We start from the raw sequence: 21,035 nt of genomic DNA, 5'->3' as shown, positions 1-21,035 counted from the left end.
ATTATCTATAGTTCAACGAGTTAGGAGAAACTCATAAAAATTAACGTAGATAATGAGAATATTTCTTTCGGCTCTTTTTTATCCATTTTATTTATAACACATTTGTTTTGAATATAATTTCTGACGAGAAATTAATTTGTATGGAATTATTTAAAAAAGTAGTTTTTAAAACAAATTTTAGTAAGAAAATTATATTTGTACAAACTATATGATAATACAAATTTATCTTATGATTTTAAGAGAATAAGATGATACAAGTTTGAGAAATTGTGCAAACTACTCAAATGTAATTACATTTTAGTGTGAGAAATTATATTTGTCCAATGAATGAATTACACAACTAAGAGTCTACGAGAAAAAAAAAAGAAAAATGGGAAATATAGTAAATTATGTGATCGAAGAAGGTAAATACAAAGAGTATTGATGCATAAATTTTTATATAAATTATTATATTTTAATAACACATATTATTAGGTTGATTTGACAATTTTGTATATTTTATAATATGCAAGATCACAATCCGTTTTTATTGAAACTGGTTATGGTTTTTATTGTCTACTTTGTCTCTATTACTTTTATTTATTTTATCTATTTCCATTAAAAATGTTTTATTTATTTATTTTGCTTTTAAAGTATATGCTGTAAAGGAGTGCCTATTGGCACGACTTTTACCATTTCCTTTTTCAATTATTCTTATCTATATTTTTTTAAAATATCCTTAATAAAAAAGTTGCATATATGGGTACCTACTCTGTGACCACTTCTAATTCTAAATGTGTAGATAAAATTATAGTAATCAATTATAAATATAAAAGTCATTGCAATTGATTTATGTATTTGTTTTTATTTTTTTTCAGATCATATTGGGAGTCAGTTATTTAATTCTTTTATATATAATTACGATTCATTTTGACTTATTATTAAAATGCATTAGGTTTAACTTAAAATATTGTATATAAAGAAGCTTTCAAATACAAATCATAATATACTATTTGCTTCAAATACAAATATGTGAATGGTGCAATCATCCCTATTAGCCTGAGAAGAAAAATGCCCTAATAACTTTCACTATTCCCCATTATTAGGCAAGGTTTATTTGATTAAAAAGCATATAATATATATCGAGTTTGGTGAAAAGAATACAAATGACTGTATCATCATGATAAAATACTTACTTTCCAATGCCCATTCTTTAAAGGTTGTTTCTTTCTACACCTCCATGTGTGTTTTTCTCCCACCTTCATAAATTTTTGTACATTTAAAAATATTTTTTTTTAATATTCTGGATTACATAATCCGAAAGTCATTTTTCACATTCGTAATTAGCTTTTGAATTACATAATCCAGAAGTCTTTTTCATATGCATGATTAGCTTTCAAATTACATAATTCGGAAGTCTTTTATAGCTTCCGGATTATGTAATCCAGAAGCCTTTTTTCAAATGTGTGTCCAGATTACATAATTCGGAAGCTACTATCAATTCCAGACTTTCGGATTATATAATCTGGAATACCTTCTGAATTATGTAATCCAAAATATATAGGTGGCTCAAGAAGGATAAAAAAGTATTTTCATGTTTTGTATGAGGGTGCCAGAAGAACATATAGAGGTGCAGGAAGAAACAGTCTTCCTCAAACAATGTTTTCCTTGCTTGGCCTTCCCTAAACATACTTGAAGTTATAGCCCATTCCACATTTTGCCATAAGTTCATGTTAGAAGACCATACGATTAGGGAATATGGAATGTTATGCTGCAAGCCTCTCAATGAATACCAACAAATGGAATGATTGTCATGGGAAATCTAGATCCCAAAATCAACAACGACATTCAAGTTAAACCTCAGAAAGAAGTAATATTTTCCCATGAAGAGAGAATGTTAAAATACAGATTTGGGAACAACATTGATATAGGCAACAACAAATGCTTTGTCATTAAAGTTTTACAAGATAACATGAACCTCTTCGAAGGTTGGTGACATACATGAAATTTGTCCTCAAGTAATCTCCATAAACTCTCGATACGTTAGAAAACCTAACCAATATCCTAGAAAAATCGAATCTAGGAGAAGAAAGGAAGAAATCAACTTCTCAATAAGTTAGCAAATTGTTGGATGTTAGCTTTAAGAAATGCATTACATAACATTGCTTATCATTACCATTTTGGTAAAAATAATGGAGCGAAAAATAGAAAATATGCACTAATTATACAAACTTCAACATGACATGCTGTAAGGAGATGTATCAATTGTCTAACATTGACTAAGTTTTGAGTGGCAGGTCCTGAGCTTTTTGGACATTTAGTTTGAATACAACTAGATCTGCATAAACCCAAGGGATAAATAGAAGACTATTTTCATCATAAAATTCGTCAATTACTATTACAAACATTGGTGCAATCTATAAATGTTTGATGGAATAAGTTTTAAAAAATTATCAACAGAAATATTATGGAAGTGTAAGTTGATGACATGTTGGTCATATCTAACTTTTGCAAACAACATGTCTCTAGCATTAAGGAGTTCTTTTTTACCATAAGAAAATATAACACGAGATTGAAGGCCAAAAAATGTGTTTTTGATGTTGAAGGGGAAAAGTTTCTTGAATTTGTGTTGCCTCACAAGGGGATTGAGAAGAACCCTAACAAGTGTTAGACTTGATTGACATGCAAAGCTCGAAGAATTTGAAAGAAGTATGGTAATATCTTCTATGAAGACATATCTCATCATCCCGCTTCCTATACAAGCCACCTGAGAAGATAAGGTTGATAATCAAGTTGTTAAAAAAAGCGTGAGCTTGAAAATGGATGCAACATGTGAAGAAATTTTCTTAGTATTAACAAAATTTATGTCACCACCTATTTTACAAAAGCCTTGACTAGGATCATTGATAATTGTTGATTTTCTCATATTTTTCTAGACTTATTTTGTATGATATTTTTGAATTGGTATTTGACATGATGAGTTTTAACGAAGACACTTATATCGTGAAGAGCGAAACAAGTTGAGTTTAAAGAGTTAGAATATACAATAAAAAAAGCACTAGACGGTAAAAGGTCAATGGTCAACGAAGCACTAGATGGTCAACAAAATTCAAAGAGAAGATGAAGACAATTAGTTTGGTTAGTTTTAGATCAACTTTGTGGGATCGATTTAAGGCCCATCCATTTGTAAAGCTTTGAAACTATATCAATAGAAATTAGTTGAAGAGAAACATATACTTAAATATATACAAACACTTAGAGGTAAAAGTCCAACAACAATGTAGTTAGTTTTTAGTTTTTTAGTTTCCTATTAATAATTGTTTTTGTCTATTCGAGTTCTATCCAAGGTCTTCATTTATCTTCTCATCCTCTCGCAATTCCTCTTCTCTTTACCTTCTGCATTGATTTTCATAATGCACTTTATCTTTGAAGTGAATTAAATTATGGAATTGTGTAACAGTGTATTAAAAGTCATGTTAGACGATGCTCTATTTTAGTGTTTTCTTCTTTAAAATTCATTCATGAATTCTATTTTCGATTGAAAGTGATTTTCTAAGAACATACAAACTGATTGATTTTTATTTTATTCATTAACAATGAATCCAGATTTGGGCCCCTTCCATTTGAATTGGAAGATTATTGAACTATGGTTTTGGTCTCCATTTTACTCTCCTAAATTGAGTTTCGCTTTTTCTTTTTTGTTAATCCTTTTAATTATTATTCTTTTACATTTTTTAAATTTAAATTTTAAGTTTACCCATCCTTTTCACTTTACGTTTTCTGCAATATACATTTTTCACTATTTTTTAATTATGAAACTCATGTTAGACATATGATGTAAGCACCCTTTAAGCATCAACAAAAGACTAAAAAGAACTTCAAACTTTTGTCCAAGCTTCAAGAGAGAAACTTGAGATGTACCCACTTTCAAGGAAAGATCCTTGGTGGATAACTTAGGAGAAAAAAATACTCCAATTTTATGTGACTTTGAAAAAAAAAAGATAAACTTTTATGCTAGTTCAATTCTTATTCATTTCCAAAGTGAGTACAAGAAGGGGGGGGGGGGGGGGGTAGGCCTTTATTTATAAGAGGAAAGGCTCAAAACACTTCATGCACTAGGGAATGTGGGATTAATTGTGCAAAGTGCAACTACAATTTTATTTCCGTCACTCCATGCAAAGCAAGTCTCACATTGCTCAATTCTTTGATTTTTAAAGTGTTTATAAGCTCCAATGCTCATTCATTTGTTGCTTGGTCATATGACCTTGTAGGTGAATATGTTGGGTCTCTTCTTGCCTCTCCAATTAAAGAGTTTTTTTTATATCTCTAATGGAGAGGGTTGTTCATTAACTTTAAGTTTGGATTTAGACACTCCAAATCAAGGCCTATTCAACCCCAAATTTGGTCCACCTATGTATCTATTTTGTAAAAAACAAAAATACTAGTTCCTATACATTTTTACAAGACTAAAAGAAGGATTAATATTCTTCTCTCAAATGTTGTTATTCCTTTGTGAGGTTTTTATCTTCTCCATTCTTCTTAGTCAAAAGTTTCGAGGTTGGATGATTTTCATCATTCACTCCCTCTTGAGAAGGATTTGTCCTCATAACTGAATGATGCTCAATGACATCAATCTCTGTTTATTTGTTATTTTCCTCTTGGATCAAATGTAAAATAGATATCAAACAAATAGGAGATAAGTTTATTTTAATACCACAAAAGAAAACAAAATAGAAATAAGGCTCTTTATTTTTATAAAAGTTTTGGAAAGAAAAAATGGGACCTTTTTCAAAAATACCTTTGTTCACTTTGTGTTGTTCATTGCCCAAACTAGGAAACAACATCAGAAAGTGTTATTTTTGAGATTTTTGTGAAGAAGAATGAGCATTATATAATTGAAAAGAAGAGTTCAAAGCATTGCAATCCTCCTTTTAAGATTCTTCCTCAATGATGTTTGCAAAAGGTGTCATAAGAGACTCTTCTTTTTTGGTTTCCTCTTCTTTTTGTTTTTTCAATCAAACCTTCATTTAGCTTTTTTGTAGAGGAAAAGTTTATATCTAAATGTGGTTTAGCTCCAGACACAAAATTTTCTGCAAGCACATCCTCACAAGGTTTGCTTTTGGAATGTTATCAATGTCTAGTTCAACTCAAAACAAAGACTTTGCTATTCTTCTTTCCCTATATTATTTGTTCTTTTTATATTATTCTTTCCCTATATTCCTCCTATGACCTTTCATACCTAGATTTAGAGGAGTAACCCTCCCTCTTAAACTCTCTCCTGGAATATGATGTGTTATGATAATTTCTCCTAACAACCAAAGGAAGGTTATCTATAAATGGAGAGAATTTTCCTAAGTATCATGGAGACTTAAAAATAAAAGAACTCAAGAAATTAAGCAAGAAGAAAATAAAGAAAATCAAGAAACATATGAAAAAAAATAAACTAGGTGTGTCCTATGTGAAGTGCAAGTGACACATTGAGCCCCTTGACACACTTTCACTATCTAATGCGTGATGTTTTTTTTTTGCAAAAAATGAATTGACCTGGAATTTCTTGTGTTGTGTTTTAATTGCAAATCAAGAAACAAATAAAATCACTACAACAATTATCACTTTAGGCAACAACATAAAACCGTGGTCTAAAGCATTAAAACGTGGCCTAAAGTTTAGGCAACGGTTTTTTAGCCGTGGTCTAGGTGAGTGTGGCCGTTGATAATAGGCAACAGTTTTTCTAAAGGCAACAATTTTAAAACCGTTGCCTAAAATCTTGATAACAACCACAATTTTAAAAGCGTTGCTTAAAGTATTGACAAAAACAACAATACATTTCTTTAATTTTATAAGAAGTACTCATACAAAAGTTCAAGATAGCAAGAATAAATATTAAAGGATAATGTGTATTGAAATAAAAGTGACTCAACAAAAAAATCCCATATATTTAAATAGATGTGTTCCAACTACATAATCAAAAACTTTCTTAAAGTATATTGATAATAATCATGTCTTCAAAGTTAAAACAACTAACATAGTTAAAAAACATAGTCTATTGTTTATTTACTACATATCAATAAGTTCATTCTTCTTCAAGATTGTCTTCGTAGTCTTCATTGCCTTCAAGCCGCAAAAAATACATAAATATATACTAATTAAATCTAATTCAAACAAAATAAATAAAACAACTACCAAAATATAATTGTATAAATAATTAATAACATGTCTTAATCAAATCCATTACACTTTGATGTAGGAGGAAAGCATAGGAGTGCAAAAAGAAATCCCTCTGGAGTATAGGAGGAAAGCATAAGAGTGCAAAAAGAAATCTCTCCTCTGCAATATGTAAGTCCAACTTCACTTTTGGCCCAAAACTGCAAGTTCAACTTTGACAATCATCCAAAGAGTACTAACCAAAAAATTATGCAAAATTAAGACGAAATTCATAAAAAAAATTAAAGACTAAAATAATAAAAGAAACACAGACCAAGATCACATACAAATGAATAAAATGGAGACCAAAATTGCAATAAAATAAATTGCAATAAACAGAATTGTACCTGCACTCTACTTTCAAACCTCAAAGAAATATCTGCATTTGAAAAATGGAAAAAATCACAAAAAGTAAAATAAAATTTAATTCATATAAGATGAAATGTTATTATTTATGTGAATGAAGTAGACTGAGACATACCAGTAAACAATTTAAAATTAAAAGGGAATCATCAAATTTGAGTGGTCAATGCTAACTCATATTTCAACCACAAGTCAAGGGAAAGATCAATAATGATTGGTCTTAGAGTTTGGTTCCTGCATAAATATATAACTAGATTTTGGCATTAGGCCATCATGTGGGATGTGACACACTAGTCCCCTTAAAGGCAAAGCACCTCACGAGACGCCACCATGAATACACATATAATTAATATATATATATATACATACATATATATACATGAATTTGTGAAGCCAAATGATGATAGAGCCCTTATGAATTTGTGTGCAGTTTTTGTCTTAGAAAAGTTTTGTAAGAATATAGTCTTTGCCTATGGGGTTAGTGATGAGTACAATTTTATTTTTAAGAAAACCAGTTGCTGTCTTAGAAAAGTTTTGTAAGGATACACGTGACCTAACTTCCCTATCCACACACCTTGGACCTTTCCTTCACTTAATCATAACCTCTCATCCCACTCATACTATTCATTATTTTACCCATTGTCTCTTTTAGAGCATTAGCATATGCCTATATGGTTTTAGATTTTGCTATGTGGTTTCAGGAGATACAGTTATGCAACATTGCATATATGCAGACACACTTACAAGGTATATACAATGCTTCAAAAATGGAGTTTTCTACATGTAACATTTTTTAAATAAATAAATAAAAACATAATAAATGTAATAGTTTGAACCTTAATGGATTTGGAATTGAAGTTTCACCTCCCAACTTGCATTTTCTTGTGTAGAAACCTTGGCTGTTGAAAATATACCTATTTCTCACCTTCTTACCAACTACAACTATATATGAATTATTTGAATTGGCCCTTTCCACTGGTTTAAAACTGTGAATTAAGATAAACAAACACATAAGTGGTAGTTAAAGACAAAATTTAACCAAAATGCAAGTTGTACTTGGACAGATTGTAGCAATTTATTTGCTGAACTTTGTAATTTCTTAAGTTATTATGAATATGTTGTTCCATTCAATTGATAAAACAATAACATTCACAAAAGGTTATTATCAAGTTAAGATGACAAAATATATTTGTTTTTACAACCAAGATTACATAATATGTAATTTATGCATATCTAGGCTCTCAAATCTCTGCTTGCTCCTTATATCATCTATCTTTCTCAACATCCACACCTTACTTATCAACATGTAACTATAATTATGAGTGAAACAATACATTACTACATTGTAGGAGAAAACCTATGTGTGGTTGATGTTGTTCTTCCATCAAATTGGAGTTTTATTTTTATTATCATTATTTAAAGAAATATTCAAAATGTACAGAATGGAAGTTATTTATCTGCAGTGTGAATCACAAAATCGACCTTTATTAGAAACAAACCAAATCTTTACTTTGACTATGAGGTAAAAGATTTTCAATTTACTGCAACTATTTTTCTGACGGTAACTGTGACCTCATCCACAATGTTTTCCACAATTTGCTGTCGTATTAATGATTTGTGACTAAATTACAACCACAATTTAAAACCATACACAAGTCCTTAATTTTATACACAGTTTTATAAATTAAAGTTTGTGTTCCTGTCACTGAACTATTCAAATTCGTATCATGCTATTTCTTATGCTTGATTGAAGTGAACTTTGAATGTAGTAGATTGTGAATAATTATTAACAGGTAATGGTATTCTGTTTCTAAGACACTTAAGGGTGTCTTAACCCTTTTACAAAGAAAATCAAGTCAATCTACATTAGCCAATAACAAAGGCCAAAGTGCAGATTTTCCACCTAAGATACAAATAAAAATCTCTCACAAACAAATTACCCAAAAACAGATTCTATCTAATATGCAGTAGCTAGGCACAAATATGCAACTTTTATTGTGCAACAATAGCAATGGCACCTACCAAGGTTTGAAGATTTCACATGCCAAAATCAATCAGGAAAAAATCAATAAGTCTTGGAAGCTATAACATGTCCCTTTGCACTCGTTCACACCTTAATCTCTTTTATGAATTTCTAACTAATAGCGCTGCCAAGCCAAGTTTAGCATCATTTTGTTCCTTAAGTACCTTCAAACTGTTGCTCATTGATACAAGGCATCACAAGGGATGAGTGCAAAGGTAGAAGCTCAAGACAATCATTGACTAAGAATGCTCTTTCCTTAAGAGCATGATTGGCACTAGCAATTCCATCCCAGGCACAAACAATCAACACTATTTTAACGGTCCTAATATGCCCAGTACAAACCCTAAGAAACAGAATTGGCACCCATCCAGAATACGCACATTGATTCATAAATTTAAGACTAAAACTAAGTATGCAAATAGGTAAAGAGGCAGAAAAAAAATTTGGGTAAAAAAACAAACAGCGAGTCAAAGAAATCACAAACCTTCAGGTTTCACCGCAAATGGCAAACACTTTACCTCCTCACCACGAACAACTTCGTTTGGCTCCAGTGGTCACCGATTTCATCGAAACCCTCTACCTCCTTATCGCGAAGAACTTCGTTTGCCCTAGGGTTTCCAACGCACACCAGCCAAGTCCAGAATTTGTGAAGAAGAATGCACGCAGAAAGTTGAAGAAGGTGATGAAATTTGGGCAGAAGAAGGCGCTGGAATTTGGGAAGAAGAAGGCGCTTAGGCTCAAAGTGTGAAACCAGAGCGTGGGAAATGAAATACTGAAGTGAGGTGGAGACGTGCGTTTTCACTTACGAGAGAGGGAATAATACGAAAAGAGTTTCCCGCAAACTCAAATTTAGTCTATATTTTATTTTAATGTTTTTTTAAACCAAATAGCCACACGTAAATAAACGTGGCCTAAAGGATTAACAGTTTTAAAACCATGGCCTAAAATATCCACGGTTTTATACGCGTGGTATTTTATCACTTTTAAGCCACATTTATAAAAGCGTGGTCTTTACTATGTTTAGGCAACACTTTTATACGTGTGGTCTATTCTAGCGTTGTCTAAGGTAAAAAATGTTGTAGTGGATAAAACAAAGAACTAGTTGACATTTATAACATGTATGGAAGCAACATGACTTTACACAACTAGGAATGAATTATAAAATGAAAATACAAGAACAAACTATTGTCAAGACTAAAAGAAAAAAAAAGAATAAAAACTCAAGATAATTTAAAAGCACACAAGCCATATGAAATAGAACTCCTAACACACTTTTGTAGACGGTACAAGAAAGAACATGAACTTTGAATCGATTAAAACACAAAATCACAACATATAAATGGTGTAAATTAAACAAAAACAGCTTTAAGACATTAAAATTACAATTAAAATATAAATGTCCTTGTAGCGTTTATAGCTCTTATTTTGGTGTCAAATTAAAATGATATTTAGCGTAGAGCTTCCAACACAGTGTTAAACGTCTAACACCAAATGAACACAAGTCGTCTCCCAATGAATCCAATAGTAAATTCAGTTAAGACAATTTTCAAAATTTATATCTAATCAAAAGGGTTATAAATAATAATAAAAGAAGGGGGGAGGGGGGGGGGTGTTGAGATTGTCGTGTAGAAAAATATAGTAGAGATTATAAAACAGTAAAATGAAGCATGTTTCTCAAGTTTATTCGTCATTGATTTTCTTAAGATTTTCACTCTTTTCATCCTCACACAGTTTCAAACTTAATCAAATAAAGATGTCAACAAAACAAGCGTCCGTTGATGTATTTCGTATCTCACTAGTTCCAACGTCTAATCATGAGATGTTTATCTTCTACCTCATGAATTAAGCAAACAAGAGATTGATTAAGTAAATTAACCAAGAACTTTAATTAAGAAAAATAACTTAATTGTCAATAAGCGTTAAAAAATAATTCTTTTGCTAGAAAACATATTTCAAAAAGAACAAAAACTAAAGAACAATTTCCTATAGAGAATTTAAGAATAAAATTTTATTGAACAAAAACCTAAAAATATAATTAAAATAAAATTACACAAATTTTTTTAATAAAAATTAATTTATATTTTTCTAAAAAATAAATATAAATAAGTTGCAATAAATTTTTAAAAAATTAATCTCATTAATAATAGCTTCAGTTCCATAAATCTAAAAATGAAATACAAAAACATAAAATTAAGTTCTAAATAATTATTCAATAATTAATATTTCTCTTGTCAATAATTTATTTAAAAATATTAAAATAAAACTTATTAATTAACGGGTAACAAGTTTTTGTCATCTAGAGCTGGGTTTCTTGTACAAAAGCTCTAAAAAATTAAATATTTATGAAAAACAAGTGAGAAAGGAGAGGAGGACACATTTGAAGAGTTAATAATTATGGGTTCCAGATTAAAAATGTGTGAAGAATTCATACCAAATTTTAGAATTAGAGAATTTTTTTTTTAAAGATTCTTAAATTATGGGACACTAGTGATACCACATTACCAAAAATGAATTCTGCGTGGCCTTTAAATTATGCTGCACTATTTTCCCATGACAAATTCTTCCTAGTACTCATTAAATTTCCAAAAATGCACTTCATCTCAAAAATAAAAATTCAGAATTAAAAAAATATGGTATTGTGTTCTAGAAATGAAATTCCAAAATGTAAAATATACGTTTTGGATTTTTTTTTTCTAGTTGAAAACGTATTCTAAAAAAAAGTTCTGATATCCAGAAAAGTTTTCTGAAGATCAAAATCCGAAAAGTATTACGAAAATGAGGTTTTAGAATCCATCTTTTATTTAAGAATATATTTTTTCATTTCAAATAAAAATTGTATTCAAATTCAAATTTGATTGGGTACAGGAATTAATTGCCTTTTCCTACCTTATCCCTTGTTCCCTCTCCTTTTGAAAGCCCTAACTGGAGCCTTCCATTGGATTAAAATAAGGAAATTGCTTCCTGCACCATATCACTCATTGCACCCAATTTTAGGGAAAAACACGAAAATGCTCTTAAAAAAATGGGTACATATAAAAATACATTTTGGACCCTCTTTTCCGGAACACAATAATCTCTTATGGATCTACTTTTTTGGAATGTATTATTTTCAATTCCGAATTTTCTAATGAAATTTTGATTTTTTTTTGAATTTTTATTTCCAGAACATAATAATTTCTTTCGGATCTACTTTTCCTAATCTACTTTTCCGGAATATATTATTTTCAATTCCGAATTTTCATTTCCAAAATAAAGGACATTTTCAGAATTAGAAAATTTTGTTGGGTGTAGTTTCAAAAATGTTGGGTGTAGAAAGCCTTTGCCTTAAAATAATTTCCCTTGACCGGTTTCCATGCGTAAAACAAGTTTGTGGGAATTTCTTCCTAAACCCCCATAATTTTTTAAAATCCAAAAATATCCTTTTGAATTTATGTTTTATTTTTAAATTTTGAATTGTGGAGTTTTGCATACTTTTCGGATTATAGAATCGAGAATATAAAAATTTGAATTTTATGTATTTTGGACTGTGTAATACAAAATATAAAATTCTATTAGGGATAATTTGCAATAGAATTTTGAAGTTGAGATTGCATAATTAAGAAAAGTTTTCTAGATTCAAGAATATGCATGTATTGTACAACTCAAAATACATTCACAAAAGAATACATTCTAAATTGTACGATCCAGAAACTATTTCTAAATTTAAAAGAATCTTTCAGATTGTACCATCTAGCAGGATGCATTTTGGATTGTGCTATCAGACCATCCATGCACTATGGGCGTCAAGAACATGATGGGCTAGTGTACACTTGATGGAAACCAAGTAGAGGATGCTCAAGCCCATGAAGCCCAAGCCCAACAAGGGGCCCAAGCCCAACGAATCACTAGGAGCATGGCAAGAGCTTTGGGACAAGAGTATCAAAAGATGGCTCTTCTTATTTCTTTTGTAGAGTAGGGGTGCGGATGTAATAAATAGGTGTGTAAGTAGTAAGGGATGCTAGGGGGAGTGTAGATAGGAGTTAGGAGGTGCCAAACTAGGAAGGAAAGTCACACTTCCTTCATGCACTAGTTGGCGTCGAATTTGAGTCTCATTTGAGGCACATTTGGCTTTGCATTTCAGCACCTTATAGGCTATAAATAAAGGTGCTGCCATTGTACAATTCAGATTTGGAATTTAGAAGTAGAGAGACTATACTCAAATTTAGAGGGAAATTGTGAGTCTTGTGTCTTCTTCTTCCTTTGCCTTATCTTGTGTGCCAATGGTGAGCTTCAAGTGGCGGCAACCTTGCACTTATCTTAGAACAAGGCTCCAAGTGGCGTGACTGAACTTCCAAAGTCTCAAATCCAGCAAGCTTCATTCCATAAGTGTTCCTTCCTTCATTCCTTTCATTTTATTCGGTAGTTTCCATGCTTAGGTGTTTTCCATTCATTTCCACCGATTGTAATTGTGTTTTCCAGCTTTGTTTTCAAATTCTGTTCGGTGCAGTAGCATTCTTTTCAAATTCTGTTCGGTTTCCATTTGTTGTTCTTCAATTCTTGTTGTTTGATTCCATTTGACAATATATGGATTTCCATATGAGCTTTGGTTTGGTGCAAAGTCTTGGTGAGTTCTTGAATTAGAACATTGATCCAATTCTAAGTAAAGTGCCATTTCATGACCAACTCAAGTTGCTCCTAAGAATGTCAAAGAATCATGTATTCTTGTTATTGCATTCACATCAACACTTTTGCAAAACGGCACCATCAACACCACCACCAACCACAACATTCTTTTGATTTTGTAAAGTTACCAACTTTTAGTGGGTCCAATGACCCTACTTTGTATTTAGAATGGGAAACTAAAGTTGAACATCTCTTTAATGTGTATAAGGTCATCGAGGACCAAAAGCTTAGGTTAGCTTCCCTAGTTTTTTTAGACTATTGCAACCAATGGTGGCAACAAACTATAATGGACATTGGATTAACCTAGAGGCCAATTGTGATCTCTTAGAATGATTTGAAAGCATGTATGCGCGCGCGGTTTGTTCCTCCTCATAGGAAGGAACACTTGTTGAAGCTCCAACGGTTTCATCAAGGACCTAGGATGGTAAAGGAATATTTTGAGGATTTAGAAACAACTTTGACTAAAATTAATATGCCTAATACTGATGAGTCAAAGATAACTATGTTTGTAAGTGAGTTGAGAAGAGAAATCCAAGATGTGGTAGAATTATATGAGTACTCATCTTTAGAAAAATTGGTTCACCCTGCCATCAAGGTTGAATCACAAATTTCGAAGAAAACAACTTTCAAAAAAACTCATAGTGATGGCTTCTAAAAATATTCTACAAAAACTTCTCATTCCCATTCTTCAAAAGAAATCACTACACACCAAAAAGTTTCTAAAAACCACCTTTTCACCTCTACCACTAAGTCACCAACCAAAACCTCCAATATGAAATGTTTTAAATGTTTAGGTTTTGGGCACATCGTTGCCAACTGTCCAACTAAAAGCACCAAGTTGGCAACTAAAGAAAAGATACAAATAAAAACAAAAAGAAAAAATGAAAAAGCCGAGGAAAGTAAAAAGGGTCTCATCTTGTTAGACCTCCCAAAAATAACTGCGCCTTCACGATATACTTCTTCCTTCTCTTTTTCATTCCTAAAGGTTTCTACTTACTTACCATCTTTCTTAAAGAATTTTAGGGATGATTTTCAAACACCTCCTAAAGGTTTCCACCTTTTAAGAGGATTTTCATCACAAGGATTTGTCATTCCCAAACATTCTTTTAAAACTTGGTCTGTAAATAGAACCCTGTCTTATGCACTCCCAGCACTTAAAGAACATAAGTTGAGTTCACATCTGAATCCCTACACTATCTTATATGTGAATAAACTAACTATGTTATCTGCAGGAGTTCTGAATTCGAGGTTGAATTCTCTTGAACCTGGGGGCATGATACAAACCAACACAACAAGAAGATGACCAATGATGCACACTATGAAAGGTCATCTCAACATTTAAGTGAAGACCTCACCAGAGGGAGAAATGGACAAAGACCAGAGCATCTCAAGTTCTTCCTTTTGGTCTTCTTATAAGATACAAATATGTTGTAAATAAATTGAGCTCACTTTAGGGGTCCAAATAGCAAAGATAGGCTAGAATAAGGTGTCTTTAGTATAATAGGGGGTGTGAGTAGCATTTTAGCTTGTTCCTAACCCTTTTGGAAGACATTTTGACCTAGTTTCTAGAATGACAAGCCTAGGATGCGGGTTTGACTTAGTCATAAGGCTGCCCATTTTTTCCCTTTTCCCATCCTACCCCTTTAGCTTGTTCTCCAAGGCTCCTTCACCTATAAATAGGAGGCCTACCTAGTGTATTTTACAAGTTGAAATTAATAGAAGAAGAGTTACTCTGCACAAATTGCACTACAAGAAAAACTCAAATTACATACAGCCAATATCCGTATGTAACACACAAAATCCGTATATAAAACCCATTTACATACGGATTACATACGGACAAAAATCCGTATGTAAAACTGTCGTAGGTAACTGTTACATACGGATTTTGGATCCGTATGTAATTACATACGGATAAATCCGTATGTAAAATCTGTATGTAATTACATACGGACTTATCCGTATGTAAAATCCGTATGTAAATCTGTGTGTTATTACATACGGATAAATCCGTATGTAATTATATACGGATTTATCCGTATGTAAAATCCGTATGTAAATCTGTGTGTTATTACATACGGATCAATCCGTATGTAAAATTCGTATGTAATTATATACAGATAAATCCGTATGTAAAATCCGTATGTAATTAACAAGCAGACTTACATACGGATTTATTCGTATGTAACATTGTACACAACACCACCAACTATTTGTGTTTGGAAGCACCCCATATTCTACACCTGCATATCATCCATCAACATTCCAGTACATTCCAGTTTTCAGAAGACAAATATTCATCACATTCAAAGTTATCCATACATACAATACTTACTATTTTCAAATATCTAAATATCTAAAATGTATTTCATTAAAACAAAGTTCTAGAGAAGCTAATAATTATTATAATCTTCACCGGGTGAATTTTGTTGTTCATCATGATTATTATGATGTTGTTGGACTTCATTTGACTGCTGATTCGGTTGAGTTGGTGGCGGGGTATTTGGTTGCTGAAAAAACTATTGTGCTGCAGCTGCTGCCTCAGGTGGTAGATATTGCATCATGAAATTTTGAAAGTTTTGAAACCTTGCATCCATGTGTTCAATATGCTGCCTAAGTTCAACAATTTCTTCTGAATTAGCCTTCTTATTACTAGAAGATGGTTGTGTTTCTTGTAGGTAGCGACCAACACAGTCGTTCTGACGATCAACACGTCCAACCCCATATACTCGTCCCTTGTACCTTCCACCTACAGTTTCTAACCAACAACGGCTTCTCAATCTTTCCTCCTCAGCAGGATCTAATGGAGTAGATATTGAGGTAGATTGTGACTCAGATAATGCTTGAGACAATCTACTTTCAAAATCTTCCTATTAAAATGAAAAATATTTTTTATCATACCAATTAATGTATATGAAAAAAAAAGTTTAAAAAAACTAACATGAGTCCGCCTTGATCTATCATCAACAAAATCTCCAGTGCTCTTCCGTATATGTGTTTGTTGAAACACTTCATCAACATGGACCAAGCGGCCAAGCTCCTCTGTCTATAAAGAAAACATTTCATAAATTAAAAAGATAATAATTAATCATAGATTAATATAAAAAAATTATATGGAAATCATACCAAACGAATAGCGTGTTCATGAACACTAATAGATCCTCCAGTGTGCAGACATCCACCTTTTTCAGACAAACGATTCTTTTTAGTTGTATCACATTTGGATCGATACACATCCATGTTCCAGTGTTCTTGGAGGTTGTTCCAAACATTACTGCCAATCCATTCTGGTTGTTTACCTTCTTGGCGAGCATCTTTAAACATTTGTGAAAGGGTGTGAGAAGCTTTTGTATGAAAATTTTTCTTAACTTTTTCCTCGTCCTCAGCCCTCCATGTGACCTTCCTCTGCAAAACAACAAGAATCATGAATCCAAATTGTAAAATATAAAATATTTAAAGGGAATAAAAAACAAGTACCTTAAAACGTTGAAAAAATATATCTCGTTCACCCTTTGGGATTGCCCCCCATGTTGGCCATGACTCACCAAATTGTTGCTTGATGGTGGCAGTGATGGCCTTTGATGCAATTTTTGATGGATTAAACCTAAATACCAAAATAAAGTTAGTCAAAATTATAAGACAATAATAATAAATTATATAAATTGAATTTTGTTATATTCTTACCCTCCCCCAATAGGTTGAATCAGAGGACGATCACCAGCTAAGAGGACCTCGTCCTCTAAGTTATTCGTTGCAGAAGCTGAGTGCGTCCCTCCAAGATTTGTATATGGGGATGGTGTAATATCTGGTGGGGTTGATGCATTAGAACCAACACGTGGAGATGGTGTTGATGCAATAACATCTTGTACTGGTGGGGTGGATTGGGTAGCATCTGGTACTGGTGGGGTGGATTGGGTAGCATCTGGTACTGGTGGGGTAGATCAGTGAACTGAAGAAGGAATAAGTGTATTGGGTTGACTTGATGATGGATTTTGGTTGTTAAATCGTGATAACAATTTTATCACATAATTTATTTTCCCCTTTTTTTGGTTGTTACTCGGTGATGGTTGATCAGAACCTCCTGATGACATCTATATATATGGCATGAAATGATAATGAAGGTTATATAAGTTTATCAATGGAGAAAAATATGTTGAATATAGTTTAATAAAAAAATTGAAATAAACATGTAAAAATTTCATCAGCAAACATAAAGCTCAAATTAATTGGAGTAATAAACAGTATGTTAACAACAACAATACAATACTAGTTCGTACAATATTTATTATTTGTTAACATTGGCTTCCTAAGTCTATTCAGAGCTAGAGATGTCAAAGTCATCTCCATATTCATCTTCACTTTCTCCCTCTTCATTGTCTTCTTCCCATTCATTTGTTTCTTCATCTATCTGATCATCAAATGATGATACATTGTTTATGTCAACTTCTTCAAGCTCAGCTTCTAAGTCTTGTAATCATGAAACCCTTTCAACTTCAATCACTTCATTAACATGTGACATTTCATCAACTTGATATGGCACTTCAACTTCTACATCATCAGAATCTATACGACCTCTGGGTTTCGTTTTGATTGCAACACACCAGCCACGTTTGTCTTTGCGTGATGCTGCATAAGTTACATAATAAACTTGTCGAACATTATGTGCAATGATAAAAGGATCAAATGGCACATATCTTCTATCCATTCGAATATCCACAATACCATATTTGGAGTCCACTCGTGTACCTCTTGTTGATGGATCAAACCAATTACAGTAAAATAATACAACTTTGTTATCTGAGGTCGAAGAATTGTACTCCACCTCATATATGTGTTGAATTACACCGTAGAAATCATCCTCACCTCCTTCTGTAAGACCCTTTACATGGACCCCACTATTTATTGTTTTCTTTCCCTCGCTCCATGCATGAGTGTGGAATTTGTACCCATTCACAAAGAAGGTGTGCCACTCTTTTACACACCTTAAAGGACCAAGTGATAAATCTCTTAAGTGTTGATTATTCACATTTAAAGGGTCTTTATGAACCTATAAATATATCAATGTCATTAATTTTTTATGAAATGGTTAAAGAAGTAAAAAAAAAGTAAATTAGAGAATTTGTTGATACATACTTGTGTCCTAAACCACAAAGGAAAATCTGTATGTATACGAGCCAAGGCATGTGATTCGGAAATTTCATTACAATGTAAGAAAGAGCTGTGAATATATAAGTGTCAATGCATTTGGTTAGAGATAACTTAATGAATCAATAACAGTGTTTTAAAAGAATATCTTGCATGAGGCTTACTCGAGGTATGGTTTAACTTCATTACAGTTGATCAAAATATGAACATGAGCTGAGTTCAATTCTTCATCAGTTAACCGACGAGTGATCTTCCTCCCAGAATGACGTTCATGTTGGTCAAATACAGATAAGATTGATGGAAGCCTTTCACTTTCAATGTCCACTTCATTTCTACAATGTTGTGGTCTTAACATGAAGTTGTTGAAATAATGTGAACAAAAGTGAGTTGTCTCACGATGCAAATAAGATGCACAAATAGATCCTTCTACCCTAGCCTTATTCTTCACTGATTGTTTAGCATATCCCATGAATCTATAATCAAAGAAATATGTTATGATTGATAGTTATATTTCACATTAAATAAAGACTAATTACTCTTATTATTACCTTTCAAATGGGTATATCCACCTATAATGGACAGGTCCACCAAGTTTGGCTTCATATGCTAGATGGACAGGGAGATGTTCCATAGGATCAAAAAATGCCGGGGGAAATATCCTTTCCAACTTACAAAGAATTATTGGAATGTTTTGTTCCATCCTAGTAAGATCATCCTGATTTAGTGTTGTAGAACACAAATCTTTGAAAAAATGACTTACCTCAATAATGGGATTTAGAACATGAGTTTTATAGCTAACAAATTCATACAAAAGTTCATTAAACCACAATAACAGAAACATTTATACACCAGCTCATACAATGTATAATGTATCACTTTACAGAGACAAACTAAAGCCCTGCACATTCCCAGCTCAATAACCCAAAAATAAACCATAAACCATGTATGCCAAAATAAACCAAAAAACCAGCAACTTCCTGCAAACAAAGAGAGCAGCATACAAAAAAGTAGATTCTATTTTTTCCTACAATTTTTGTTACATACTAAACAAAACCTGAACGATTGCAGCGGTGGTGGCCGGAGGTCACACGGTGGTGGCGATTGGGAAGACTACGTTAGGTCGGGTCGGTGTTTGCAAAATCTCGAGCACTGCTAAACCGAAGGAGATCGTGCGTGCGGTGTGGCAGATGGGGTTGCTGTTCGCTGGTGCCGTTCGCTGTAAATGGGGTTGCTGTGATTTAGGTTTTAATGAATGAAGATACGTGAAGTGAGCTACTGAAGAATACATGGGCTAGTGAAGAATACATGGGCCAGTGAAAGTAAAGTGAACCTGGGCTTAGTGAAGATTACGTTAAGGTGCCAGGTTCCAATTCAAATTCAACATTTATTTTTTTATTTATTTTTTAATATTTTGTTTTTTAATTTTAATGAAATAATATAAATCACATTTAATTTTTTATGTTATTTATTTTTAAAATTGTTTATTTAGTTATTTTAATTGAATATAATTTATTAATATAATTTAAATAAATACTCAATTACTTTAAGTAATTCAATATATTAACTTTAAATAGTAAAAAAAAATATTTTATTGAAATGAAGGTGGATTGAGTGGAGAACTGTAGTGAAGTGGCTGGGGTTCAAACTCAAATTCAACATATTCTTAATTTTTTATTGTTTTTTTTCTCAATTATTTTGTTTTCTAATTTTAATGAAATAACATAAATCACATTTAATTTTTTATGTTATTTATTTTTAAAATTCTTTATCTGATTATTTTTAATTGAATATAATTTATTAATATAATTTAAATAAATATTCAATTACTTTAAGTAATTCAATATATTAACTTTAAATAGTCAACAAAAAATATTTTATTGAAGGGAAGGTTGGCTGAGTGGAGAACTGTAGTGAAGTGGCTGGGGTTCAAACTCAAATTCAACATATTCTTAATTTTTTATTGTTTTTTTTCTCAATTATTTTGTTTTCTAATTTTAATGAAATAACATAAATCACATTTAATTTTTTATGTTATTTATTTTTAAAATTCTTTATCTGATTATTTTTAATTGAATATAATTTATTAATATAATTTAAATAAATATTCAATTACTTTAAGTAATTCAATATATTAACTTTAAATAGTAAAAAAAAATATTTTATTGAAGTGAAGGTGGGCTGAGTGGAGAATTGTAGTGGAGTGGCTGGGGTTCAAACTCAAATTCAACATATTCTTAATTTTTTATTGTTTTTTTTTCTCAATTATTTTGTTTTCTAATTTTAATGAAATAACATAAATCACATTTAATTTTTTATGTTATTTATTTTTAAAATTCTTTATCTGATTATTTTTAATTGAATATAATTTAAATAAATATTCAATTACTTTAAGTAATTCAATATATTAACTTTAAATAGTAAAAAAAATATATATTTTATTGAAGTGAAAGTGGACTGAGTGGAGAACTGTAGTGAAGTGGCTGGGGTTCAAACTCAAATTCAACATATTCTTAATTTTTTATTATTTTTTTTCTCAATTATTTTGTTTTCTAATTTTAATGAAATAACCTAAATCACATTTAATTTTTTATGTTATTTATTTTTAAAATTCTTTATCTGATTATTTTTAATTGAATATAATTTAAATAAATATTTAATT

The 21,035-nt window shown here is 31.5% G+C and overlaps 1 protein-coding gene and 1 pseudogene across 1 annotated transcript; both read right to left on the bottom strand.

Annotated features, from left to right (window-relative positions):
• Positions 1-15,636: 15,636 nt before the first annotated feature.
• On the bottom strand, positions 15,637-16,570 carry LOC137809079 (uncharacterized). The gene is made up of 3 exons (XM_068610222.2): positions 16,358-16,570; positions 16,173-16,277; positions 15,637-16,101 (listed from the first exon to the last, which is right to left on the bottom strand). Exons 1-3 carry the CDS (start codon positions 16,553-16,555, stop codon positions 15,751-15,753), a joined length of 654 nt encoding a protein of 217 aa, XP_068466323.2. The 5' UTR covers positions 16,556-16,570; the 3' UTR covers positions 15,637-15,750.
• Positions 16,571-17,543: 973 nt separating this feature from the next.
• On the bottom strand, positions 17,544-19,007 carry LOC150029020 (uncharacterized; annotated as a pseudogene).
• Between the last annotated feature and the right edge of the window lie 2,028 nt (positions 19,008-21,035).

The sequence above is a fragment of the Phaseolus vulgaris genome, chromosome 2 (assembly GCF_051622355.1).
Source record: "Phaseolus vulgaris cultivar YP4 chromosome 2, ASM5162235v1, whole genome shotgun sequence".
NCBI classification, from domain to species: Eukaryota; Viridiplantae; Streptophyta; class Magnoliopsida; order Fabales; family Fabaceae; genus Phaseolus; species Phaseolus vulgaris.
The sequence above is the reverse complement of the archived record's forward strand: the minus strand, read 5'-3'. Positions and strand labels throughout refer to the sequence as shown.